Source organism: Canis lupus, chromosome 4 (assembly GCF_003254725.2).
Source record: "Canis lupus dingo isolate Sandy chromosome 4, ASM325472v2, whole genome shotgun sequence".
Taxonomy (NCBI): domain Eukaryota; kingdom Metazoa; phylum Chordata; class Mammalia; order Carnivora; family Canidae; genus Canis; species Canis lupus.
In genome coordinates, this window is record NC_064246.1 from 4,822,568 (window position 1) to 4,850,138 (window position 27,571).

Sequence of the window (27,571 nt, forward strand, 5' to 3'; positions counted from 1 at the left end):
CCTGAGGCCTCCACTGCTATAAATTTAATTTTGAAATCGTGTCTAATTTCAGAAAAGTTGCCAGAGCAATGCAAAAAATACCCACGTACGCTGCACACCGATTCACCAATTGCTAATATTGTGTAACCTACGTCCCTGTAACCTTTCTTGATAATCTTGATAAACCTCCCTCCCTCCCTCCCCGCCAATGATTCAGGGGTTTTCGACCGTGTTTTCCCTCCACTTGGGCTGGTACCCCACACCCAGTCGGGCAGATTCTTAGTTACCCTCCAAGCCTCAAGCACTCTTCTCTCACTTGCAAACCTGAAGAGCTCCCACCTGCTCCAGGCAGCCCAGCCCCGAGCGGCGGCAGGTCTCCCGCTCCCACGCAGCCCAGAGCGGAAGGGGCGTGGTTCCGGGGGCGGAAGTGGCCGAGAGCCGGAAGTGCGGGCGCGGGCGCGGGCGCGGGCGCGGGCTCGCGGGCCGGCTGGTGTGTCTGGAGCCGTGGGATGAGAATGCTGGTGGAAGGGAAGAACAAACGGAAGAAAAAGGGAGGTGCGGAGGAAGGGTGAGTGGCACGAGGCAAGCCTTCGGGAGCTCGGGCGGGCGGAGCGGTGGGACGTGGCATGGCTGACTCTGTGGCGTCCGTGTCCAGAGAACGCCCGGACGACGACGTTCGCGGGACTCTGACCGGAGACTATGTGGTTGGACAAGTCGCCCGCAGCTTGTTCCAGGGCAGGCGTCCCTCCGGAGACAGCGCAGCTCGCCTGGCGTCCCTCTTCAGCTCTTCAGAGCCTCAGCTTCAGCCCGTGTACGTGCCTGTGCCCAGAGTAAGTCACCGGGTGCCCTTCCGACGGGCCCGTTGGATAGGCTTCTAAAACACGCAGCCTGCGCCGCCTGGGTGGCTCTGCGGTCGAGCGTCTGCCTGCCTTTGGCTCAGGTCGTGACCCCGGGGTCTTGGGATCGAGTCCCGCATCAGGCTCCCGGCGGGGAGCCTGCTTCTCCCTCTGCCTGTGTCGCTGCCTCTCCCCGGGTATCGCTCATGAATAAACAGAATCTTTAAAAAACAAACAACAACAACAACAACAAAAACCTAAGCAGTTTACCTCTCAGTGCGTGGTTTCCAGAGTGGGGCGGAGAGAATTTAAGTAACCTTTCACTACTGGACATCCGGTGGGACAGAAAAATTGCTAATTTAGAAAGACTGTTAAATGATTTTAAAAGGTGAGATCTCAAACATAACTTACGACTTTTATTTTATTTTTTTAATTTATTATTTTTTTTTAACTTACGACTTTTAAAAGGAAACCACCACGAAAAGGAAACGGGATGAGGAGGAAGAAAGTACATCTCAAATTCAGAGACCACTTTTGCAAGAACCTTCAAAATCAGTGAAAGCGAAGAAAAAACTTTCTGATGCACACAAAAGGTTGGTAGAATTCTCTTAAGTTGATGTTGAGGAAATTAGATGGTAAAGAAATTGAGATTTTGCACCTGCAGTGTTCATCTTTTTTTCTCATTTTGTAGTTCTAATTTTTACAAAAAAAAAATTATTACGGAAAATCTCACACGTATTCAAAAGTTGAAAAGGGTGAAGAGAAGAGAACCTCACATACCCAGTGTCAACAGTTATTAATACTTGGCCAGTCTTGTTTCATCCTGACCCCATTCATGACTCCCTCATTAAGTGGAAGCAAATCTGAGATCTGTAATCTAAATGTGTAAATAATTCAGCATGAAGATGAGTTTTGTTTTCTTAAGTTTACTAAGTTGGAGATCAGATTTCTGCCATTAGCTTAAAAAATTTTTCTTTACAGTTGATTTGATCAAGATCCAAATAGCAGTCACATCCAGGTTCCCATGTACCTTTCCTTTAAGCCCCTGAAGTCTCGTTTCTCTATCACTATTGATGATGTTACCTAGTCACAGCTGTTCATTGCTAACAGTTACTCACTACTACTCTTTGACCTCCTACTTAGTGTATTTATGCATATCCTTAATTTCTTTGCTTTTCCCTCAGAGAAAGATGTTTTCTTCCTTGTCCAAATTAAATCAGTCACCCCTGCTGTGTATACTACAGACCTCTTCTACCTCCTTCTGGATTATGTCCTCAAATATATCCATTTTCTTTTCTTTCCTGTATCTTTCCTCTGTCTGCTATACAAATGTGCTCAAGATTATCATCCTAAAAAGAGAAATCCAACAAAACCAAACCCTACCTATAGTCATGTTTCCGTTTGCTACCTTCCTTCCCTTCGTAGTCAAGCTTTCAGAAAAATGTGATACTTGTGTGCTCTTCTTTTCTTGATCTGTTTTCTCTTCCATGAACTTGTAGTCTGATTGTTTGCTTGTTGTATTTCTTTTTCTGTGATCTGACCAAACTTCTGAAACATTGCTCAGTGGAGCCATGCTGACCTAGTTGCCATATTTAATAGACAATAAAGCCTTTGTCTCATGAGTCTTCTCTTGTATTTCTCATGGGTACTTTTTTCTGCAGCTGTTAAGTAGCAATCTCTTCTGATTCTCCTCTTGTTTGTTTCTTCTCAGTGTTACTGTGGGTACCTTTTCTTCTGACTGCTCTGTAAATGTTGATTTTCCTCAGGATTCTGTGTTTGGTCACTGACTTTTTTCTACCATTCATTCTGGGCAACCTCATTTATGCCCATGGCTGCATTGTTCTGTTTTCTCTCCTGAGCTGTGAATCTGTTTACCTGCTAACATCTGCATCTATATTTTCTATATACAATTGACCTTTGAACAATGGAATGTTTAGGGGCATCAACCCCCACACAGTCAAAAATCCACATAGAAGTTTGACTCCCCCAAAACTTAACTACTCATAGCTTCCTGTTGACCAGAAGCCTTACCAGTACCATAAGCAGTACATAAAATACACGTTTATATATTTTATGTTATATATAGTTCTGTTTTTTTTAATTTATTTATTTTTTTTAATTTTTATTTATGATAGTCACACACAGAGAGAGAGAGAGAGGCAGAGACACAGGCAGAGGGAGAAGCAGGCTCCATGCACCGGGAGCCCGACGTGGGATTCGATCCCGGGTCTCCAGGATCGCGCCCTGGGCCAAAGGCAGGCGCTGAACCACTGCGCCACCCAGGGATCCCTGTTTTTGTAATTTATAATCAATTCCCCAACATATAGTATGTCATTAGTTTCCGATGTAGTGTTCAGTAATTCATCAGTTGCATATAACATCCAGTGCTCAGAAATATAGGCAGAGGGAGAAGCAGGCTCCATGCAGGGAACCCAACGTGGGACTCGATTCCAGGTCTCCAGGATCACGCCCTGGGCTGAAGGCAGCGCTAAACCGCTGAGCCACTCAGGCTGCCCTCCATGTCCTCATCACCCAATTACCCCATTTCCCCTGGATCCCTTCCAGCAACCCTCAGTTTGTTTCCTGTAGTTAAGTCTTTCATGGTTTGTCTCCTCCTCTGATGACTTCCCATTCAGTTTTTCCCTCCTTTCCTCTATGTTCCTCTGTGCTGTTTCTTATATTCCACATATAAGTGAAAACATGTAATTGTCTTTCTCTGATTGACGTATTTCACTCAGCATAATACTCTCCAGTCTATCTACATCAATGTAAAAGGCAAGTATTCATCCTTTCTGATGGCTCAGTAATATTCTATTGTGTATATATCTCACATGTTCTTTATCCATTTATCTGTTGATGGACATCTGGGCTCTTTCCACAGTTTGGCTATTGTGGACATTGCTACCATGAACATTGGGGTGCATGTGCCCCTTCAAATCACTACGGTTGTATCTTTGTGGTCAATACCCAGTAGTGCAATTGCTGGGTCACAGAGTAGCTCTATTTTTACTTCTTGAGGAACTTCCATCCTGTTTTCCAGAGTGAATGAACCAGCTTACATTCCCACCAATAGTGCAAGAGGGTTCCCCTTTCCACATCTGTGCCAACATTTGCTGTTTCCTGAGTTTAGCCATTCTTACTGGTGTGAAGTGGTATCTCATTGTGGTTTTGATTTGTATTTCCCTGATGCCAAGTGACAAGGAGCATTTTTTTTTCATGTGTCTTTAGGCCATGTGTGGGTCTTCTTTGGAGAAATGTCTGTTCATGTCTTCTGCCCATTTCTTGACTGGATTATTTATTTTTTGGGTGTTGAGTTTGAGAAGTTCTTTATAGATCTTACACACTAGCCTTTATTTGATATGTCATTTGAAAATATCTTCTCATTCTGTAGGTTGCTTTTTTAGTATAGTGTTTATTCTTACAATAAAGTAAACTAGAGAAAAAAATGTTACTGAGAAAATCATCAGGAAGAGAAAATACATTTATAGTACTGTACTATATTTATTAGAAAACAGTTCACTTGTAAGTGGAGTTCATACATGTTGCTCAAGAGTCAACTGCACTTTAAGTTCAGAATGCTTCAGACTGAGCTGTTTATCTTCATCAAGCCTGTTCCTCTGCGTGAGTGATACCACCAGCCTTCCAGTTGCCTGAGCCAACAACTTGGGAGTCATCTTACACTCTCTTTTTTTCCCTGCACATCTAATCAGCTGCTGAGTCCTGATGATGCTGATCTCTTTGATCTTTTTCTGCCTTTCCACCCTTCTCTTTCTCTAGTTGGTCTGTTGTCTTCTTAGATAGTATGCTGTTACAACTATCTTCTTATTGATCTCCCTTTTCCACCCTTCACCTCTTCATAATTATCTTCTGCTCTGCTGCCCAAATGATCTTTTTTAGGCAATCTCCAAAGTCCTCAGTGGCTCCTTAGACTCTATGGGATACTGTCTAAGCACATTTTCCTAACAGTCATGGTCCTTGACCTGGTTCCTACCTCACCATGTTGTCTTGGTTCCTTTCACTCCTGCTCAGTACTTTATATGCCATAGTGGACAAAAAACTAGACATGAACCCTCAGTGGAACTTATGCTCTAGTGGAAGAGTAATACTGGTCAAAATTTAGGAAAAAAATGGTCACTTTGAGAATGCTGCTTTTTAAATTTACATATATTTATGAATCATGAATTTATATTTAGGGAAGCAAAAGTAGGTAGGAGTTTTTTTGTGAGAGAGAGAGACCATGTGTATGAGGTTGTAGGGGGAGGGTCAGAGGGAGAGGGAAAGAGAGAATCTCAGACTCTACAGTAAGTACAAAGCACAGGTGGAAATATTTTCTAATCCTTGTACTTTGTCAAATACTACACCTGACTTCCAGGACTCATTTCTTCTTTTCTTTTTGCTCTTTATTTTCTTTTGCCTTGTAAAGGAAAAACACTCTAGCAAGTCGTGATTTAGAAGAAGAAATTCATCAAAAACAGGAACAGAAAAGGAATAATTTTCAATCTGGTATTAATGTAGCAGATAAAAAAGTACTTGATGTAGACCACATAGTTTTAAATCAAAGAAAGAAAATTGAAATCAACCAAGAAGAGGAGAAATTAAAGAATGAGAGAACTGTGTTTGTTGGGAATTTGCCTGTCACATGTAATAAGAAGGTAAGTGTATAATCTGCATGTTGTAAAGATTCAGTGTTAATAATTCATAGCTTAGTTTATTCTTCCTTCATTGAATAACTGCATGATTAATAAGTTATTAACATATTGACTTCATTATAAATGACTAGATTAATTAGATTGATTCCAGTATACACCCATTCCTTTCCATTACCGTAGTCAGTGCCCTAATACAAGCTTTTGCAAATCTTCTTGAAGTATTGCAGTGGCCTCCTATTAGGGTTTTCTTTTTTCTCCTAGCTATTTCTTCTGTTACATGTTACTAGAAAGTAAACCTGAAATAGTGCCTAGTGCATAGTAAGAGGCTCAATGAATGTTTGTTTTATAAATGGATGCATACATCCTAAGTTTCTTCCATTGTGTGGGGTTAAGTCCTACCTTTATAATTTATATGTGATAAAGATTATAAAAGATTGAAAGACAAAAATGTGTACCTTATAGGTAGTAATAACTTGAGTTGTGTTTATATTATATAAACATATATAACTTTCAGCCAAATTTTTTGTCTTTTATCTGAATAGTCAATTATTCCTGAAATATTCTTAAAATAAAACCTGGCAATAAAATATTATCAGTTTTACTTAATTCCTTTTTATAGCACTTATTTGATGTTCTAAAGTAAACTGAAGAATATATATACTTTTTTTTTCTTTTTTTTAGAAGCTGAAATCATTTTTTAGAGAGTATGGACAAATAGATTCTGTACGATTTCGTTCTTTGGTATGTGTTCTCCCCAACTTGAAATTGCAAATCTTAAAATGTATTGCATTTAAGTCAGACTTACTAACATGATGGTATTAGCGAGATGGAGAAGCACAACTTTTTTGAATCAACAGGTTCAAATCTAATTGAAGAGAAGAGATGCTCTTAGTATGTAGTGCTGGCACTTGGATTCTGTTCATATTTAATGAGTTCACATAGTAAAATGATACCATTGTTGGAGGGTGGATGTGTGACTTGTTTGCAGAACATTAAAACATGTTGAATAGCATTTCTAGAATCCTAGGCATTCAATACAGAAAGTTTGTGTGATTACTGCAAACAGTACTTAAATTCCGAGCATAGGAAGCCAAAGTTTCTATTTATTTAATTTTTTTTTCAAGATTGATTTTATTTATTAGAGTGGACATATGCTCTATACATGAGCTTGGGCGGGGGGTCGGGGGGACAGAGGGAGAGGGAGAGAGAATCCCAAGCCAGCTTCCTGGTGAACACAGAGCCAGATGCAGGGCTTGATCTCATGACCTTGAGGTCATGACCTGAGCCCGAATCAAGAGTCAGACCCTTGGGCAGCCTGGGTGGGTCAGCGGTTTAGCGCTGCCTTCGGCTCAGGGCGTGATCCTGGAGACCCAGGGTCGAGTCCTGCGTAGGGCTCCCCGCATGGAGCCTGCTTCTCCCTCTGCCTGTTTCTCTGCCTCTCTGTCTCTCTGTTTCTCATGAATAAATAAATAATATCTTAAAAAAAAAAAAAGTCAGATGCTTAACAGAGTGAGCCACTCGGTTACCCAGGCAGACAAATTTGATTTTTGTTTTTGTTTTTGTTTTGTAAATCAATTTAATATTAAACCTTTATAGAAGGAGATGATATCTGATTTCACCAACTGAACACTCTATAGACGAGTTATAGCCGTGCTTCTTGGAGCGTGAAATAGCATCATTCTTTTTATTCTCATTTATAATTTTTAAGTGTAATTAATGCACATTAGAATAAAAGAAAAGTTTAATCCCTGTTTCTAACTGTTCTTCCTCATGTGACTCTCTAAAATGGGATTTCTCAGCCTTGATATATGGATATTTGGTGCCAGATTATTCTTTGTTATTGGAGGCTGCCCTGTGCATTAGAGGATGTTTAGCAGCATCTTTGACCTCTACCCACTAGATTCTGGTAGCACCCTCCCCACCCAGGCTGTTACTACCCAAAGTTTCTCCAGTCATTGCCAGATGTCCCCAGAGGACAAAACTGCCCTCTTGTCTAAAAGTAGACGATTCTAGGGGTACAGTCTGTTAAGTGTCCAACTCTCTGGGTTTTGCCTTACGTTGTGATCTCAGGGTCATGAGATCGAGCCCTGATTTGGGCTTCTCGCTTGGACCAGAGTCTGCTTAAGACTCCTTCTCCCTCTGCCCCCACCCCCACACTTGGCACATGTGTTCTTTCTCTTAAAAATAGACATTTCCCAAGGTTTTTGGCAGTCTCCATGATTCTGTCATGGTGTTTGTTTCTCTCTCTTTTCATATATATTTTGTCTGCCTTTTGGAGTCCCATTATCCCTATCAGATCTGTCCCTGACACATCCACTTGGGTATCTTTGGCACCCGGGTTTCAGCATGTCTGTGTCCACCTCCACTCTCCCTGGCCCCATCCCGTGCTGCGTGCTGATATTCTGTGTGAATTAGTGCCACCAAGGCTTCCTTTTCATTGCCTTGGATTCTTTGCCCACTCAGCCTATTTATTGTTGGTATCCCTGCCTATTTTTTAGCTGTGTTTTTTTTTCCCCCCAAGAGTCCTTCCTTTCTTCCTGCGTTGTTCCACCTAACTCCTCATTACCTCTTGCCAGAATAGTTGCAGAGGCTTGTTATGGTTTCTACCCTCAGTCTATTTCTGTTCAGCATACCCACTGTGAACTTAGTTTTCCCAAAAATTCTTAGTGAAACTCAGGATTATTACACACACACACATACACACCTTGGCCTGGTATTACTTTTGAGGAACCTGGCCAGATTCTTCCCTGTCCCTGGATTACTGGTCTGTTTGCTGACCCTGCTGTGCACTGTGTAGCACTGTATACTTCATCACGGTCCTTATGATACACTTCTCTAATTACTACATTGTTCATGTGTCCCACCAGACTGAAAGCAGTGATTGCTGGTACTGTTTGTCTTGCTCATCCTTGGGTCACCAGTACCTGCACATTATACACATCAAACCTATATGGAATTGCCTAAACTTCTTACATTTTTCTTTCTGTGAGTGAAATCTGTCCTGGTTCATAGCCTGACACTTGTCATGTTGTGGCCCTGAGGCCATGTGTACCTCCACATGATAAGACTTTTCTGCAGCTCTGAAGCTTCCCTCAATGCTGACCATACACTTGGGTTTTCTCACTCCTGTCCTTTTGCTCAGTTCATTCGTTTTGTTGGGCATCCTTCTTGAAATCTCATTTTGTCTATTAAGATACTGTCTGTATTTTTGTAGACAATGAAAATGTGACTTATTCTGGGGTACCTGGGTGGCTCAGGCAGTTATAAATGTCCGATTCTTGATTTCAGCTCAGGTCATGATCTCAGGATTGTGAGATCAAGCTCAGCAATGGGCTCAGGAGTCCACTTGGGATTCTCTTCTCCCTCTCCATCTGTTCCTCCCCCACCCCCGTGTTTGCATGCAGTGCAGTCTCTCTCAAATAAATGGATCTTTAAAAAAATAATAAAGTTTTAAAAAAGAAAATGTCACTCGAGTTTTTTCTGATACTTTATATCATTAAGTGGTATTTTTTTTCCTCTAAATTGTTTTTGTACCTTATTGCCTTATATTACACTTACTCATTTGTATCTTCAATAATAGGATCTAGATGGTTGCAGGCTCCTATAAGGCACCCAATAAATGTGTGTTGATGACTGTCATTCACCTATTGATAATTCACTTGGGCATTTCTCATGTCTTGCACTGTTATGTTGTATGTTAGCAGTTTGAACAGGACAAACTGAAAATTCCTTAGTTTTGCTATATTTTGGATGACTAAGAAAGATTTTCAGAGATTTAGAATTACTGCCTTAAATTAAATTGACATTCATAGGTGTTCCTGATCTGCGAACTTGCAGGTCTGTTTCTTTTCACCTTTGCCTTCTCAGTATCTTGACCGTATTGGTATATCCTGACAGTCACAGTTGTTGATTTGAATTTCCATCTACTCCATAAAGTTGTCCCTCCCTACCCCATTCACTCTTAAATAGTACTAAAGGAATACTATATATGGGCACCTGGGTGGCTCAGTTGGTTAAGTATCTGCCTTCCACTCAAGTCATGATCTCAAAGTCCAGGGATGGAGCTCTGTGTTGTTCTCCATGCTCAGTGGGAAGTCTGCTTCTCCCTCTTCCTCTGCCCCTCCTGCTTGTGCTCTTTCTCTCTCAAATAAATAAATGAATAAAATCTTTAAATAAATAAATAAATAAATGAATACTATATATGACTGAAACTAAAGTGAGCTTGAATGTAAAGGGGATTCCCTTATTTGCCCAATTAAAGATACCATGGGGTGTTTTTGTTTTTTTGTTTTTGTTTTTGTTTGTTTGTTTGTTTTTGCCAGCTGGCATATATCAACTTTTAGACATTTGGTTGAAATAATATTTCTTTTTGTTTGTTTGTTTTTTTGTTGTTGTTTTATTTTATTTTATTTTATTTTATTTTAATTTTTTAATTTATTTTTTATTGGTGTTCAATTTACTAACATACAGAATAACCCCCAGTGCCCTGTCACCCATTCACTCCCACCCCCCGCCCTCCTCCCCTTCTACCACCCCTAGTTTGTTTCCCAGAGTTAGCAGTCTTTACGTTCTGTCTCCCTTTCTGATATTTCCCACACATTTCTTCTCCCTTCCCTTATATTCCCTTTCACTATTATTTATATTCCCCAAATGAATGAGAACATATAATGTTTGTCCTTCTCCGACTGACTTACTTCACTCAGCTGAAATAATATTTCTTTACATTATTTACCAATTTAGTTTGATATCTCAAATCCTGTAGAATTTACAATAAAATATTAATTTAAGAAATGTTGCCTTTTTCCAAGCTTATTTTATAAAAGTTTTCCTTAATTTTTCATATGCATCTTCAACATCAGTGTCTTCTCATGACCTGAGACCCCTTTGAGTCACCTGACACAGTTCAAGGGCACAGTATGTCTACTTCCATCTAGATGGAAAGTTAATACCTATGAAATCTGAATATGGTCTTACATCATTGGAATATTTTGTTCTAAGCCTCCAGGTCCCATTCATATAACATTAGGATGGTTGTTTCTGATTCAGTATTTCTCTCGAATGTCTTAAATGATCACATCAGAGTAAGATATTTAGAATTCAGTTAATTAAAATACAATTAATTTGAAGTAATATTTCAGATAATGAATTTTCTTTAATACTCTTTTTTTTTTTCTTTTTTCTTAAAAGATTCCAGCAGAGGGAACTTTGTCCAAAAAGTTGGCAGCAATAAAGTAAGTTTATAATTACAGAAAGGGAGTAGATTTAAACTCTTTTCCATTTTGGTTAAAAGTTGAGATCATGTTTTCATGGATTTTTATATTTGTGTAAGACGTCATACTTGACCATTTTCTTACGTCTGTAATAGCATATAAATTTGTAAGATATTTGTCTTTTAAGCCTTAAAATAAATGGTAGAGTCACAGAAAGTATTATAAAATAACTCACTAGAAAATGTACCATGAAAAATTTCAAGGGCGTTTAATTGAGCATAGTGCTTGGAAGAGAATAAGAAAGTCTTGTGCCCAGATATTCTAGTATAAATCATAAATACCATATTTTATCAGTTCTAAGGCACACGTTTTCCCATATCTTAATAATTTGAAGTCAGGATGCATCTGAAAGTCCGGAATGCCCCATAGTTGTTGTTGGTAGGTTAGGTTTTTCCAGAGTTCCATGTTTGCTTCTGTTGGTCACCTGGGGGTACTGCGACTCTAATACCACTTCAGGCTCTCTGAGGGTTTGGAAACTAGACTGGTAGTATGGTTTGTGGTTCGTATTTTCAGAGAATTTTCCCCTATCCTATCCACTTGGTGCCAAGGATAAGACATTCAAGTTTCTTTACTCTTCCTTTATTTCTCATTAATCTTAAAAGTTGAAATATAATTGACATATAACATTTAAAATGTTATATGTTAATATAAGGTTGTACAGTTTAAAGTGTAAACCTTTATTTCTCATTTACCTTCAGTTAAGTGCAGCGTTTCCTATTAATCTCTGATCTTGGGTTTTGTTTTTTTTTCTAACTAGCACATGTAATATAGATTTTACAAACGTATATATTTGATATAGATATATTAATAGTTATACAGATAACATCTGAATGTAGGTACAGTTATAATAGATAAAATAAAGTAATATACCGTCATGGTACCTAGGTGGCTCATGCCATTCAGCGTCCAACTCTTGGTCTCAGCTCAGCTCTTGTTCAAGCCTCATGTTGGGCTCCATGCTGGACATGAAACCTAAATAGTATTTATATATATAATATTTATTTCCATATATTTTATATATATAACATATATATATAAATAAAAAAATATATAAATATATAAAATAACATACTTTGAAAACATTGCAGTACAGTGGCCAAGACGTGGAAGCATCATAAGTGTCCATCAATAGATGAATGGGGGGAGACACACACACACACGCATGTACATGCAGGAATGCAGCCCGAAAAAAAGGGAAGGAAATCTTTCCATTTTTGACAACATGGACCTTGAAGGCATTAAGCCAAGTAAAGTAAGTCAGTGAATGAAAAACAGCTCAAGGGGCAACTGGGTAGCTCAGTTGAGTGTGTTGGTTTGGGCTACCTGTCATGATCTCAGGTACGTGGGACTGAGCCCTGTGTTGGGCTCCACATTCAGGAGGGAGTCTGCTTCTCTCCCTCTCCCTGTCCCCCTGCTCGTGTACACTCTCTCTAAAGTTAATAAATCTTTAAAAAAAAGAATTCAAAGACACAGACTTCTCTGTGGTGAAACCCTTCGGTGGTTTCTCTGTGTGAAGAAGGTGAACGAGGTCGAAAGGTACAAACTTCCAGTTACAACTAAATAAGTCATGGAGATGTAATGTACAGTATGGCGACTACAGTAATAATACTGTATTGGTTATTTGAAAGTTGCCAAGAGAGTAGATCTTAAAAGGTCTCATCATAAAGGGGTACGTGAGTGGCTCAGTCGTTAAGTGTCTGCCTTTGGCTCAGGTCATGATCCCAGGGTCTTGGGATCCAGCCCCACACCGGGCTCCCTGCTCAGTGAGCGCCTGCTTCTCACTCTGCCTGCTGTTCCCCATGCTTGTGTTCGCTGTCTCTCAAATGAATAAAATCTTTAAAAAAAAAAAGTTCTCATCATAAAAAAATTTATGACCATGTGCGGTGATGGATGTTAACTAGACTCCTTGTGGTGATCATTTTATAGTATATGCATATACCGAATCATATTGTACAACAGAAATTAATGTTATATGTCAATTATGTTTCAATAAAAAGAAGTCCCTAGTTACCTCAGCCAGTACTGATTGAATAAAGTTTTTAAAAAATTTTCAGGGGATCCCTTGGTGGCTTGGCGGCTTAGCACCTGCCTTTGGTCCAGGGTGTGATTTTGGAGTCCTGGGATCGAGTCCTATGTCGGGCTTCCTGCATGGAGCCTGCTTCTCCCTCTGCTTGTATCTCTGCCTCTCTTTCTCCCTGTGTCTCTCATGAATAAATAAATAAATAAAATATTTTAAAAAAAGATTTCATTTGAAACTGTATAAACTGTATAAACTTTCATTTTATACCTGAAGCTAATGTAATGTGTTGACTATACTCTAAATTTAAAAATATTCTTGGGAATCCTACAATAACAGGATTTTTGAATTAGGTGGTCCCTTTGAGCATTTTGGTGAGTTTGTTTCTACATTCATCTCTAATTTAGATTTGTTTGGCAGGCAGAGTTTCTGCCAATTTTTTCCCATACCCATACAATGTCAGGTATATAGTTAACACTTGATAAGTATGTGTTAGTATATGTTACTGACTCCACTAATGTTTGTTGGGTAACCAAACATGTCAGTCCTGCCGTACACAGGGCATTGTCCAGCTGCTGTAAGGAATGGGAAATTTGATAAGACACAGGCCACCTTCTTCAGACCATATAGGCCTATTCCTCTCTGAGGCTGGAAGGGCCCAAGTGTCAACAGAAACCAAGATCTTGATAGGAGTGTACAATAGCCCTAAGTAGTTTTGGTGCCAGAAAAATGGAATTTTCACACTCTGATTGCCATTGGCCTCTGTGACACCTGCTCCCAATTAAAAATTTTTAAAAATTATTTGAACAAATAAACAAATGGTTAAAAATAAAGTATAAAAGTGTATGCAGTGAGTGGCACCTGGGTGGCTCGGCTCGGTTAAGTATCCGACTTTTTTTTTTTTTTTAATTTATTTATTCATGAGAGATGCAGAGAGAGAGAGAGAGGGAGAGGCAGAGACACAGGTAGAGGGAGAAGCAGGCTCCACGCAGGGAGCCTGATGTGGGACCCGATCCCGGGACTCCAGGACCACGCCCTGGGCCGAAGGCAGGCTCTAAACCGCTGAGCCACCCTGGGATCCCCAATTGTCTGACTTTTGACCTCAGCTCATGTCATGAGTTCAAGCCTGGCGTTGGGCTCTATGCTGTGCATGGACCCTACTTTAAAAAAAAAAAAAAAAGGAAGGGAGTAAAAAGTTTCTCTCCTAGACTTTTTCCCTTAGCCATTTTCCTGCTCTAGGCAGCTACTGGTTTTACTTTTTTGTATAACCTCCTAGAGACGTTTTATGCACTTACACACTGATACACACACATATATATGTTACTCCCCACACACATAACTTTTGACTTAGTAGTATTAAATGTGCATACTCCTCCACATGTTCCTTTTTTCCCCTTACTATAAACTGGAGATGTTTATCAGTGTAAAAATTATCCCCCTGTTCTTTTTCAGAGCATCTCTGTATTCTGTAAGGTATGCCATAACTTGTGTCAGCAAATTCTCCACTCATGGACATTGATGTGTTGTGGCAGTCTTGTGGCCATTACAAATAAGGCTGGACTGAATTACCTTGTTTTCATGTAATTTTGTACATGTGAGAATTATCTGTAGGATAAACTTTCTAGTAGTGGAATTGTTTGGTCAAAAATGTATTTGCATTTGTGATTTTGACTGCTATCCTAGAGATGGTAACCGATGTATATTCTCCCACCTTTACAAAATATAGGTTTTTTAGCTTTTCAGTGATAGGTGAAAAATGATACTTGTAATTTGCACTTCTCTTGGAAACAAGCATCTTTTCATATATTCAGGAGTCTTTTGTGCTTATCTGAGTTGTTGACCATCATTTTTCCGTTTTTTTGTTGTTGAATAGTTTCTCATAGATATGTGGATGTTAAGGAAATCAGCCTTTAGTAATTTGAGTTAATGAATATTTCTCCTTATTTTTAGCTGCTATTTTGCTTGGAGGATTTTGCCGTGTAAAACTTACTTTGTTTTTTCATATAGTCCATTCCTTTGGCTTTGTTTCTACATTATTAAGGCATCACTTACCTTCAATAAACTGCATATATTTAAAATGTACAATTTTATGAATTTAGCGTATGTACGTGCTCATGAAATCATTCCCACAGTCAAGATACTGAATACTAACATCACTCTGTATCATCGCCTTCGCCTCCCCACCCCATCCCCAAGCAGCCACTGACCTGCTCCCTGTCTCTGTTGTTAGCGTGCGTTTTCTAGAATTTTATGTATATGGACTCATCATGCAGGAGATAACTGTTACCTACTTCTTTTGCTCAGCATGATGATTTTGAGATTCGCTCATGCTGCTGGATGTTCAGTGGCTTGTTCTTTCTTTCTTTTTTTTTTTTTTCTTATTGCCCAGTAGTATTCCATTGTGTGGCTGTACCAAAATGTGTTCATCATTCACCAGTTTGATGAATATTTAGGTTATTTAGGATTGGGGCTATCATGAATTACAGGTTCTAAAAACATTGGTATACAAATTATTTTTCTTGCTAAAGTATCTGGAGGTGTGGGATTGCTGGGTCTTGTGGGTATGTCAGTTTTCTAAAAGCTGCCAGATAATTTCCAAAGTGGTTGCAGCATTTTACATCCCACCAGTTGTATGAGAACTCCAGTTGTGTCACATCCTCACCAGCACTTGTCAGTCATTTAATTTTTAGCCATTCAGAAGGTTTGTCATGTGGTTTCTTTTTTTTTTTTTTTTTTTAAACTGTTTTCTACTTTTTTTTAAATTTTTATTTATTTATGATAGTCACAGAGAGAGAGAGAGAGAGAGAGGCAGAGACACAGGCAGAGGGAGAAGCAGGCCCCATGCACCGGGAGCCCGACGTGGGATTCAATCCCGGGTCTCCAGGATCGTGCCCTGGGCCAAAGGCAGGCGCCAAACCGCTGCGCCACCCAGGGATCCCTGTCATGTGGTTTCAATTTCTGTTTTGCTGATGACTAAGGATATCAATTATCTTTTCATGTGCTTATTGGCAGTTTGTATCTATTTGAAGAAGTGTCATTTGAAAAATTTTGCCCGTTTTCTGGTGGCTTGTCATTTTATTTTATTTTATTTTATTTTATTTTATTTATTTTTTAATTTTTATTTTAATTTTTATTTTTTTAGAATGGGGAAGGGGCAGAGGGAGACAGAATCTTAAGCAGGCTCCATGTGTGGAGCCCAACATGGGGCTTGATCCCATGACCCTGAGAGCATGATCTGAACAGAAATCAAGAGTTGGATGCTAAACTGACTGAGCCACCCAGGGGCCCCAGCTTAGTATTGAGTTGTATGGAGTTCTCTATTTTGAATGTAAGACCTTTTTCTGTTGTACATGCTTTGGATATTTTGCCCCAGTCTGTGGCTAACTTACTTAAGGGTGTCTTTTTTTGTTGTTTTTGTTAAGATTTTATTCATGAGAGGGGCAGAGACACAGGCAGAGGAAGAAGCAGGCTTCTGCGAGGAGCCTAATGTGGGACTCAATCCCAGGATCCTGGGACCATGACCTGAGCCAAAGGCAGATGCTCAACCACTGAGCCAACCAAGTGTCCAGGGGTGTCTTTTAAAGAGCAGAAGTTTCAAATCTTATTGCAAATCCAGTGTAGAGAGTGCTGTTTTCTAGTGGTCTGGTCAGGTGGCTGTGGGGTTCACTGATGTCCTGGCTCGGCTGCAGATGCTGGCAGGCCCCGTCTGTCCCTGTGTCAGTGTGTCCGGGGGTCTTCCCTCTCATAGCAGCCATGCTCTGCCTGATGCCTTTGGTGGGTCTTGTGCTGGAGACCATTTCCCACTCCTCACTGTGACAGGAGGCCTCCATTCTTCCAGCCTCAAGGGTATATCCCCTGTGCCCTAGAGGTGACAGGGTTTGTTGCCTCTGCCCTAGCAGCTTAGCCCTCTCTGTAGGGAGAAGAATCCTGGTGGGGCTTTGTGCCCTTTGCACACTAGCCTTGGCCCTTCTCTTCTCCAGCCACACGCTCCATGGGTGCTTTTGGGCTCCCGCCCGCTCTCAGTCATTCCCCAGGGACATTGGCAGAGCCCACTCATGGGCATGCACCACTGTGTTGGCGGCCTCCAGAGATGCCATTTCAGGACCAGCCCACACTCAGCTTTAGCAGTTTATTAAATATTAGCTAAAATCAGTCCAACTCGCTTGTCTGGCACCGGTCCTGTGAACCAGAGCTGCTTCCTGTCTCTTGAGGTGGACCGATCTTTGCTTAGGGTTCAGGCTGCTGGGTTTCACTTTGTCTTCAGCTCTGGTGGCTTACAATGTTATAGGCTATGTGGCTTCTTATTGTTTAGGGTGAGAGTGATGCTATTCTTGGCTTTGTACCTTCTAGATGTCATTAGTGTTTTTAAATCATCTATCAAGGGACACCTGGGTGGCTGAGCAGTTGAGCATCTGCCTCTGGTTCAGGTTGTGAACCTCTCTATGTCTATCATGAATAAAATAAATAAAACATAAATAAAAATAAATAAAATATTTTTTAAAAGATTTTATTTATTTATTCATGAAGAGAGACAGAGAGGCAGAGATGCAGGCAGAGGGAGAAGCAGGCTCCATGCAGGGAGCCTGACGTGGGACTCGATCCCAGGACCCCAGGATCACATCCTGGGCCAAAGGCAGGTGCTAAACTGCTGAGCCACCCAGGGATCCCCAAATAAATAAAATCTTTAAAAAAAAAAAATTTATCAAGCCTGATACAAAACATGTTCTTGCCACATCTAAGGGAGCAGAACTGCATTCTTGCCTTCCTATTCCCTGTGCCAAGGATCCTTTCTCCTCAAGTAACAGTACAGTTAAGAGTTTTTAAAGTCACTTTCCATTTAGGTTGTCTTGGGATTAGGCCTAGTCCATTTGGGCTGCCATAACAAAATATCACAGACTGGATGGCTTTTTATAAACAATAGAAATTTCTTTCTCACAGTTTCAGAGGCTGGGAAGTCAGAGATTAGGGTCCCAGCGTGGTTGCATTCTGGTGAGGGTCGGCTTCCTGATTCATAGCCAGTGCCTTCTCACTGTGTCCTCACATTTTATATTGTGAGATAAGATTTAAAAAGGGACTAGGAGCTCTGTGGGGTACTTTTTTTAAGAGCACTAGCCCCATTCATGAGGATCTCACCCTATGACTTTAGCAACACCCAAAGGCCTCACCTTCTATTACCATCACATTGGGCATTAAATGGATTTCAGTATATGAATTTGGAGAGGATGAAAACATGACAACACCAGGATTGCTGTAGGACATACTAATTAGGATGTTGTCAGCAAATGTGTGTTGCACAGACTGAGTAGGGTCCCTGGAGTCACGTAGGTGTGTTTTAAGTCCTAGGCTTGCCACTTCTTGCCTTGTGATCATGGCACTTCTCTGAGTCTCAGCTTTCTTATCCATAAAATCAGAAAAGTAACACCCATGTCAGAGATGTGAGATTAAATGAAGTACATAAAATGTCTAACCAGTACCTGATATTATATTAGGCATTCAGTAAATCATAGCTAGTTTTATCAATATAAAATTGTCACATAGTGTTGTATATTATTACAGAGTGCCATGAATAATGCTCTGGTGTTTCCTAGTATCTTTCTTGATGCTACTCATTCGTTTATTAGCGTTTTTGTTACTTCAAAAACAATAGGTTCGTGTCTTCAGAGAAGAATCTCTGGTCATTAGTAGGTCCTTTTTGCTGATTGGTCACATCTAAATTACATGACCATTTTTGGAAACCTAGTGAAATAGTGGGTGTAGGCATTGAGCAGCAATAACTGCAGTTACTAAGAGTGAAAACTAGTCATGACATGTTTCCCGTTGAAAGAACACAGCACTACCTCTAGTCCTGACAAAGGGGTGCAGTCTGAGTCTGATCATACCTCTGGATCTGGCTGCCAATTTGCCAAGAAATCGCAAGGACAGAGGTACACATTGAATTATATTGTTAGCTTGCATTCAACAAAATCCAGGCTTTGGAAATTTCACTAGGTTGAACAGTGAGGTAAAGAGAGAGAGGGACGCCTGTGTGGCTCAGTTGTTGAGCGTCTGCCTTTGGCTCGGGGAGTGATTCTAGGATCGAGTCCTGTGTTGGGCTCTCTGCATGGAGCCTGTTTCTCCCTCTGCCTGTGTCTCTGCCTCTCTTTCTATGTCTCTTGGGAATGAATGGATGAATGGATGAATGAATGAATGAATGAATGAATGAATAATAAATAAATAAATAAATAAATAAATAAATAAATAAATAAATAAAATCTTTATTAAAAAAGAGAGAGAAAAGTGGAATCCTTGCAGGGGCACCTGGATGGCTCAGTCTGTTAAGTGTCTGACTTCGGCTCAGATTGAGATCTTGGGGTCCTGGGATCGAGCCCCGTCGGGTTTCCTGCTTAGTGGGGAGTCTGCCTGTGCCTCTTCCTCTGACCTTCTCCCAACTCGTTTGCTCTCTCTGCCAAGAGAGAATAAAGTCTTAGAAAACAAAAGGAGATGGGGGGGAATCCTACAGACTAAACCAGACTCAAAAGACTTCCAGAGTCCCCAAATGGACAAGACCAAAGTATAATCAAAGAGTACACACTTGAGTAACAAAATCACGTAGACATGCAAGGAGGTGGTTTCTGTAAAAGTGGGGGGGAGGGGTTACCTTTGGAGGAGGGGAGGCACAGAGAGAGGCTTTGGGGTGGACAATGGCTGCAAGGGTATTGATCTTTGATATTTCTCTAAGCTATACACATTTGTGTAGTTTTTATTTTACAGTAAGACGAATCAAGTTGGCAGTCACACCTACTTATATGTGTGTTAAGTACAGAGCTGCAGCTAAGATGATCATTTCTAGCCTTGTAGCATTGCATGGGTGGCCTTGCTTGCTCTCTTGTAGTGATGACTAATAAGGAGGCACAGGTTACATGTTTTGTCCAATAGCTGTATAAGTCGTGTGTGATTTTTTGAGTTGTTATTAAGTAGTTATTAAAAGAGATGAAACTGGGACACCTGGGTGGCTCAGCGGTTGAGCACCTGCCTTTGGCCCAGGATGTGATCCTGGAGACCCGGGATCAAAGTCCTGTATCGGGCTTCCTGCATGGAGCCTGCTTCTCCCTCTGACTGTGTCTCTCCCTCTCTCTCTCTCTCTCTCTCTCTGTCTCTCAGAACGAATAAATAAAATCTTTAAAAAAAGAGAAAGAGAGAGAGAGGTGAAACTTCCCCCCAGGAATTCTTGTCATAGGTGTTGATTGAAAGTGAGAAGGAAATAAGCTGTATTTTTTTAGTGACTTTGAGATTAATAGCTTTTATATTGTCTTTTCTTGTTGTATAGACGTAAAATTCATCCTGATCAGAAATATATTAATGCTTATGTATTTTTTTAGTGACTTTGAGATTAATAGCTTTTATATTGTCTTTTCTTGTTGTATAGACGTAAAATTCATCCTGATCAGAAATATATTAATGCTTATGTTGTGTTTAAGGATGAGAGCTCTGCTACAAAAGCCTTGAAAAGGTAATTTTATCTCTTTGAGATTTGAACAGAATGATTGTATTTAAGTGATTGTGTGAGTACATGTGTTATTCTTTGGTTTGACTTTAGAGTGAATATTACAGTTAATATTCGGTGCTTATTTTTAACAGCCATTTTCCCCTTCGTATTTATAATACAGAAACGGTGCCCAAATTGCAGATGGATTTCGTATTAGAGTTGATCTTGCATCTGAGACTTCATCTGTAAGTAGTACTTGAGTTGTGTAAAGAACTTAACTAGAGGGATCCCTGGGTGGCGCAGTGGTTTAGCGCCTGCCTTTGGCCCAGGGCGCGATCCTAGAGACCCGGGATCGAATCCCACGTCAGGCTCCCGGTGCATGGAGCCTGCTTCTCCCTCTGCCTGTGTCTCTGCCTTTCTCTCTCTCTCTCTGTGACTATCATAAATAAATAAAAATTAAAAAAAAAAAAAAAAAAAAAGAACTTAACTAGAGTCTCATAAAATGAAACGTTTTCTTCTGAGGTTTTGCTAGGAGAGGAATGGAATCAGCAGTGAGCGTGAGGAAGCTGAGAAGGAAACATTTTTGCCCTTTGTGGTATAGTGTTGGTGCCCAGAGTGGCACAAGGACCTCAGTCAACAGCTTCCAGCCACCACTCCTAGATCAAGCAATTAGAGAGAGTTACCCTGGAAGGGATATTGGAGATCACTGGGGCTGACATGTTCTTTCACATACTGAGATTGAGAAAGGTAAACTGCTCCTTAAACAGTTTTTGAGTCCCTACTCTATGTCAGGCATGCAGTGCTGAGATACAGTCTCACTTCTCTAGAGGTTCACAGTATAAAGGTGAAGACAAAACAGACAGGCTGATTGTGGCTCTATTTTATGATAAGTACACCAGATGCTTTGGCAGCTTAGGATAGGGACACTTGAGGTGCCAGCAAGAAGGGACAAAGGAGGGCTTCCAGGAGAACAGGTGCTCTGTCAAACTTGAAAGATGAGTCCGTGTTATCTAGGCCCAAGAAATTTTAAATAGTATATGTAGTGGAGGCCAAAATTTAATTGGCTTCGGACCGGCAAGAGCTTGATACAGTTATTAGAGGTAGAGTGTGAGGAGGAACAGCAGTTAAGAGTTGCTGTTGAAGAACTAGGAAGAGGCCAAATCACGAAGAGTGGCCTGCCGTGTTGAGGAGTCTGGATTTTATCCAGGAGCAGTCCCACAGGTTTAAATGCAGGAGCAACCTGCCCAGATTTGCAGTTTATAAGATCTCTCACAGTGAGCAAAGGCTACGTTGTAAGGGCTCACCACAGGAACAGAGGGTGCATTACCATGGCTAAGAAATGACCTCTCTGGCTTTGACCATTGACCCATCCTGAGGGCCAAATCCATCTGCTGCTTGTGTTATTTAAGTAAAGTCTTAATAGCACACAACCATATACATTAGGTTACATGTTAATGGCGGGGGTGGATGGCAGGGGTGGTGGGGTAATTACAACAGAGACCACACGGCTGGCCAAGCCTGGCATACCTGCTGTCTGGCCCGGTACAGAGACAGTTTCTAATCTAGCATGCCCTTTTTGAGCATGGCCATGTGTTCGTGTTAGCTGTGATAAAAAAAAAAAAAATAACTACTTCCTCTTATGCTCACTCACTTTGAGCGGGAAGAAGGAAGAAACAATCAAATAGAGGACTGGTATGAGTTCAATCAGGAGGTGGAGGGGGCGGCTAGGTGGCTCAGTTGGTTAAGCCTCTGCCTTTGGCTCAGGTCATGATCTCAGGGTCCTGGGATCGAGCCCTTTGTCGGGCTCCCTGCTCAGCAGAGAGCCTGCTTCTCCCTCTTCCCCCTTGTGCTCGCTCTCTTACTTTCTCTCTCACTGTCTCTCGAATAAATAAAATCTTAAAAAAAAAAAATAAATCAGGAAATGGAGACCTGTCAGATATGTGGGGCGAGAGAAAGAGTGCATTTTAGGATGGCTTCCATTTGCTGCTCTAGTTATTTTTATTCTCTTTATGTTTCAGAGGGACAAGAGATCAGTGTTTGTGGGAAATCTCCCGTACAGTAAGTTCATTTAAACCAATAAAGCACCTGTTTATCATTAAAATAACAGGAAAATAATAACTAAATAATAACGATGTTTTGCTTTAAGACTAACTTAAAAAAGTATGGAATATAATGTGACTAATTTTCATGGGGCTCACTATATTAGCTGTATTATGTTAACTTGCTACATTATTAAACATCTCCAACTTTCTAAGGCAATCCTGTTCTTACTTATATTTCTGACTGAATTTCTTTTTAGAAGTTGAAGAATCTGCGGTTGAGGAACACTTTTTGGATTGTGGGAGTATCGTGGCAGTAAGGATTGTGAGAGACCGAGTTACTGGAGTTGGCAGAGGATTCGGTTACGTACTCTTTGAGGTATGGGAGACTAGTGATTGTCACTGTTCTCTGAAATGCACTGGACAGGCTGTCACTGCTCTTTCATCATTCAGACACAACTCACTGTCACCTTCAGATTACATCTTCAGAAACCTAAACTCAGAACCTGCCATGATAGACTATCGTTCCTGTCATTATACCTCACCAAAAGTCATTCCAGTTCACTCTTTCTCCATATTAATGTTAGTAAATAATATTTTAGGTACTGAATATGTAAGGTATTAAATCTCGGAATTTCCACCTTCCATGAAGTGGAAAAAGATTGAAATCCATCATGATCTAAGTGACATTTCAACACGTGGTATTTACAACCAACTTCCCTAGGAAACCTTCCCTGGTTGGGTTTTAATTCATTTGGGTACAGGTTGTGGCTGGCTCCAGTGGAGGTCTCGTGGCAAGAAGCTGCTAGATAAGAGATTTGGAGGGGATCACATAGACTAGTAAGGAGGAACCTTTACATGGGAATCTTAAGATTGGCAGCTATGCTAGTCACCTACGTGGCTGTCCTGTGCCCAAGAGAGACAACTTTTTTAAGATGATTGGTTGATTGATTGATTGATTCATTCATGAGATACACAGAGAGAGAGAGTGAGAGATAGGCAGAGACAGAGGCAGAAGGAGAAGCAGGCTCCATGCAGGGAACCTGATGCGGGACTCTACTGCAGGATCGAGTCCTGAGCCAAAGGCAGACGCTCAACCACTGAGCCACATAGGCATCCCCTAGACAACTTTGTATGAGGACAGGAATAAAGACAGCATCAAGTTTCTAGGGCTCTTTTTATCCAGGGTGCTTAACTTTTAGCCAAAAGGCAGGCTTTCTCTCTCGTGAGTTAGCCAGAGGCTAGAAGATTGCAACTTGAACAATTAGCATGAAAGTGTTCCAGTGAGACCATATTCCTTGAAAAGCCCTTGAAATGAGAGTAAAGGGGACGCCTGGGTGCCTCAGCAATGGATCCTCTGCCTTCAGCCCAGTAGGCTCAGAGCATGATCCCAGCCCGGGTCCCACATCGGGCTCCCTGTGAGGGGCCTGCTTCTCCCTCTATCTGTGTCTCTGTTTCTCTCTGTGTCTCTCATAAATAAATAAATAAAAGTCTTAAAAAAAAAAGGGGGGAGGGGATCCCTGGGTGGCGCAGCGGTTTGGCGCCTGCCTTTGGCCCAGGGCGTGATCCTGGAGACCCGGGATCGAGTCCCACATCGGGCTCCCAGTGCATGGAGCCTGCTTCTCCCTCTGCCTGTGTCTCTGCCTCTCTCTCTCTCTCTCTCTCTATCATAAATAAATAAAAATTAAAAAAAAAAAAAAAGAAATGAGAGTAAAAGATGAGAAGTGAAAGGACTCCCCAAGTTTGCGCTGAGTCTCAGTCCAGATGAAAAGAAGACATACCTCATGTTGGGCACCAAATGACGTAGTTTTTGGAGTGTTGGTGTTGGAGTCCAGAGCTGAAGGCCAAGGAAGAATTGTTGAGCTGTCTTTGATTCAAAAAGGTGATTTTATTAAAAGCACGGGGACAGGACCCATGGACAGAAAGGGCTGCATTTTAAGTGTGAGGGGTGACTTGATTTTATACTTGGGACTTAGGGGAGCTAAGGACAAAGGGAGGTTTCCAAAAGGACTTTAATATGCTAAAGAAGACTCGGATACTGGAGGCCTGGCTATTGTCAAGCTAAGGGAGTTTGTTTTTCCCTCTGGTAGGCATTAAAAATTAAAAGAGTTGAGAATTCCCTGGAGGAACATTATACTCTGCCTATTTCAAGTATTTGTCAATGGGCCACAGATTATAAACTATTTTAATTTTATTTACATTCCCTTTTTCCTCTGTTTCCCACATCCTTGTGGAGGGGAAGGTGATGTTAAGGCTCCAGGAAATTGAGTCTGTGGGTCTCTGGGTGTTAGGCGATTGATAAGAATGCTTTTTCCTCCTAAATCACTAAGACGTTTGTAAACTGATGGACACTCATACTTACAGGACTGTCATCCCTATCAGTTAACCATTTGTTTTTCCCTTCCCTTAGTTTAAGGGCACCCAAGGAATGCCTGAGGAATGTCACACATATCCCACCTGGGAATCCGCTTGTGCTTTGTCCTCAGCTAGCTTTCTGCTCTGTCATGAAAGAGACGTAAAAAAAAAAAAGAGACGTGACCATGTTTAATACTCTTGCTATGTTTTATTATGAGGTAGCTTTTGAGAAAGGTTGTCACAGCCTTTTGTTTCCATCATTACTGCATTGGAGTTACCTCACTTTCTCTTCTGTCTACTATTGCTTGATAAGTTTGTAAGGTCCTTTAACAAATATGAATATTCAGGATTGTTAGCATTTAGTGGTTCTATATTACACTAGAAAAGTAATAGAACTTGGAATATAAACAAAATCCTGCAAGGCATCTAGTTCAGCGTCTCAGACTTCCCTTCTCTCAAGTCAACTAACACAAGAGGAGGTTCATTGATTTAGAAGATTGCACATGACTAATCTTGGCTGAAACTCCCGTTTTACAATGAGAAAAATGAAGCCTGTCGAATTGTGATTTACCTGACTGTGACAAGGCAGCTGAGTGCTTCCTGGGGGAAAACTCATGAGGAGCATGGTGAACACGACACTTCAAGGACAGTTGTTGAAACCCATGGGATCGAATCTCCTGGATATGGAAATGGGAGGGGTTTCTGTCTGTCAGCAAGCTTAAAAATTGTTCTAATCCATTCAAGTCAGAATTTTACTAGTTTCTTGGCAGAGGATTTTCTGGTAGAAATTAATATATTGATTTTTATTGCAGAATACAGATGCTGTTCATCTTGCTCTGAAATTAAATAATTCTGAACTGATGGGAAGAAAACTGAGAGTCATGCGTTCTGTTAATAAAGAAAAATTAAAACCAAATTCAAATCCCAGTTTGAAGAATGTTGGTAAACCTAAGGAGGGACTTAATTCCGCTTCAAAAAATGTAGGACTGTGTAAAAATTTGTTTATTGGAGAAAAAGCTGTTCTCATTAAGAAGAAGAAGAAGAAAGGACAAAAGAAAAGTGGACACACTAAGAAACAGAAAAAACAGAAGTAACCACCTGAAGATTATTTAGTTCCTGCTGAGTACTGGTAATAAAAGTGTGGTAAACCCATGAATTGAGTTTCAGTTTTTTATGGATGGTGCGTGTGAAACGTGGAAACCTTTTCATTCTATTCACATTGTAATAACATCTTTGAAGCCTTTGTTTTAGGATGTAGGCAGATTAGTCACCATGATTATTATGTGTTTCTGCTGATGGTATAAGGGATGATTTTAGACTTAGGGTAAACACTTAGAATTTTAGTGGTTATGTATTAGTGTAAGTTAGAAATATGTAATTAACACTTCAGATGGTTATTTCAAGAATTGAGATGAGAATAAAGTGAGTAAATTAAAAAATACACACTTTAATACTAGCTGACCTAGACAGAGTTGGAATACTGATCTAATACAAACCCCAGTCCCTAAGAAGAAAGGGTTTTAAGGGCTGTTATATAATAGCCACTCGTTCTTCATCCTTTCTCTTGAACTTGTGAAAAGGGGAGTTCTGGGTTTCTATTTTATTTCATCAACCTAGTAGTAATAAACCCAAGGATTTTATATGACTTGTTGCTTTGATTTCTTAACCAGTAATTAAACTTGTTATTGAAGTCCTTGGGAAACTGTCTTGTCAAGCAGATTTCAACTTTTATTTCTGTTTTTTAATTTGAACAAATATTCTTCCAGGAAAACTTGGTATTCTTAAATTAGTGTCATGCAATAGAATGAAACAGTCATTCAAAAAACCCCATTTAAAGGATATTTTCTAATGAAATATGGTAAATAAGTCATAAAATTCAACAAGGGAGAGAATACCATTTCATTTTCCTTGGACTCAAGCCTATGCTGTAGATGTTGGCCCACTCACAGAACTTACCAAGCGGCCTCTGTGCCCAGGAGGGAGGGGTGGGAGAATCCAGGAGTGCTGAGTCTTATGTGTATCACTTAGGTAGGTGAGGGGATTGAGAAACAGTGAGTTATTACTGATTATTTTACTTTAAGATTTTTTTTTTAAGATTTTTATTTATTCACGAGAGACACAGAGAGAGAGAGAGGGACAGAGACATAGGCAGAGAGAAGCAGGCTCCATGCAGGGAGCCGGATGTGGGACTCAATCTTGGGACTCCGGGATCACACTCTGGGCCAAAGGCAGGTACTTAACCACTGAGCCACCCAGGCATCTGTAAGATTTTTTATTTATTTGACAGAGTACAAGCTGCGGGAGGAGCAGGGAGAGGGTGAGGGAGAAGCAGGCTTCCCACTGAGCAGAGAGCCTGATGTGGAGCTCAATCCCAGGACCCTGTGATCATGACCTGAGCTGAAGGTAGATGCTTAACTGAGCCACCCAGGTGCCCCATTATGGATTATTTTTAAAATCCTGCCTTTTGGGCATAGCACCAGGAAAACCTACTAGGTTAAAATATAATTTGTAGAAATTAGAGCTCTTATTTTCCTGTATCCAGAGAGTAGATATTTCATGTTTAGCATCATCTTAGCATCTAGTTTTTCATAAGTATGGTTCAGTAAATACTACTTGATAATCTTAAGCATTTTTCCATATGTTTCAGTTAAACTTACATAAAGATACATTGCCTATAGACTTTATAGACTATCACTGTAGGTAAAGACTATATGGTGTATAATCTTCTTGTATCTTATAGTGTATATATTGGTATACATTATATTATGTATAATTTACAGTGTACATATAAGTTTGTATAATTTTAGTCTTTAACGTAGAGTGCTCCTTTTGGTCTCTAGGTTTTTATGTAAAGAGCCCTGGACAGGAGCATAGGGGCATCTGGTTCTTTTTTTTTTTTTTTAATGGTTCATGTAAGGGCTTTATTTATTTATTTTTATTTTTTTAAAGATCTTATTTATT

General features: G+C 40.4%; 1 protein-coding gene across 4 annotated transcripts; it reads left to right on the forward strand.

The window, feature by feature from the left end:
• The first annotated feature begins 385 nt into the window (after positions 1 to 385).
• Positions 386 to 25,766, forward strand: RBM34 (RNA binding motif protein 34). 4 transcript variants are annotated; one of them, XM_025448514.2, is made up of 11 exons: positions 386 to 547; positions 635 to 809; positions 1,284 to 1,408; positions 5,239 to 5,467; positions 6,146 to 6,205; positions 10,652 to 10,695; positions 20,157 to 20,240; positions 20,398 to 20,461; positions 22,235 to 22,274; positions 22,516 to 22,634; positions 25,423 to 25,766. In XM_025448514.2, the coding sequence occupies exons 1-11, from the start codon at positions 489 to 491 to the stop codon at positions 25,702 to 25,704; spliced, it is 1,281 nt and encodes a 426-aa protein (XP_025304299.1). In that variant the 5' UTR covers positions 386 to 488; the 3' UTR covers positions 25,705 to 25,766. The 4 variants fall into 4 exon arrangements, with proteins under 4 accessions (XP_025304299.1, XP_048964709.1, XP_025304300.1 ...); XM_049108752.1 differs by lacking the exon at positions 20,157 to 20,240; XM_025448515.2 differs by lacking the exon at positions 6,146 to 6,205.
• The last annotated feature ends 1,805 nt before the right edge of the window (positions 25,767 to 27,571 follow it).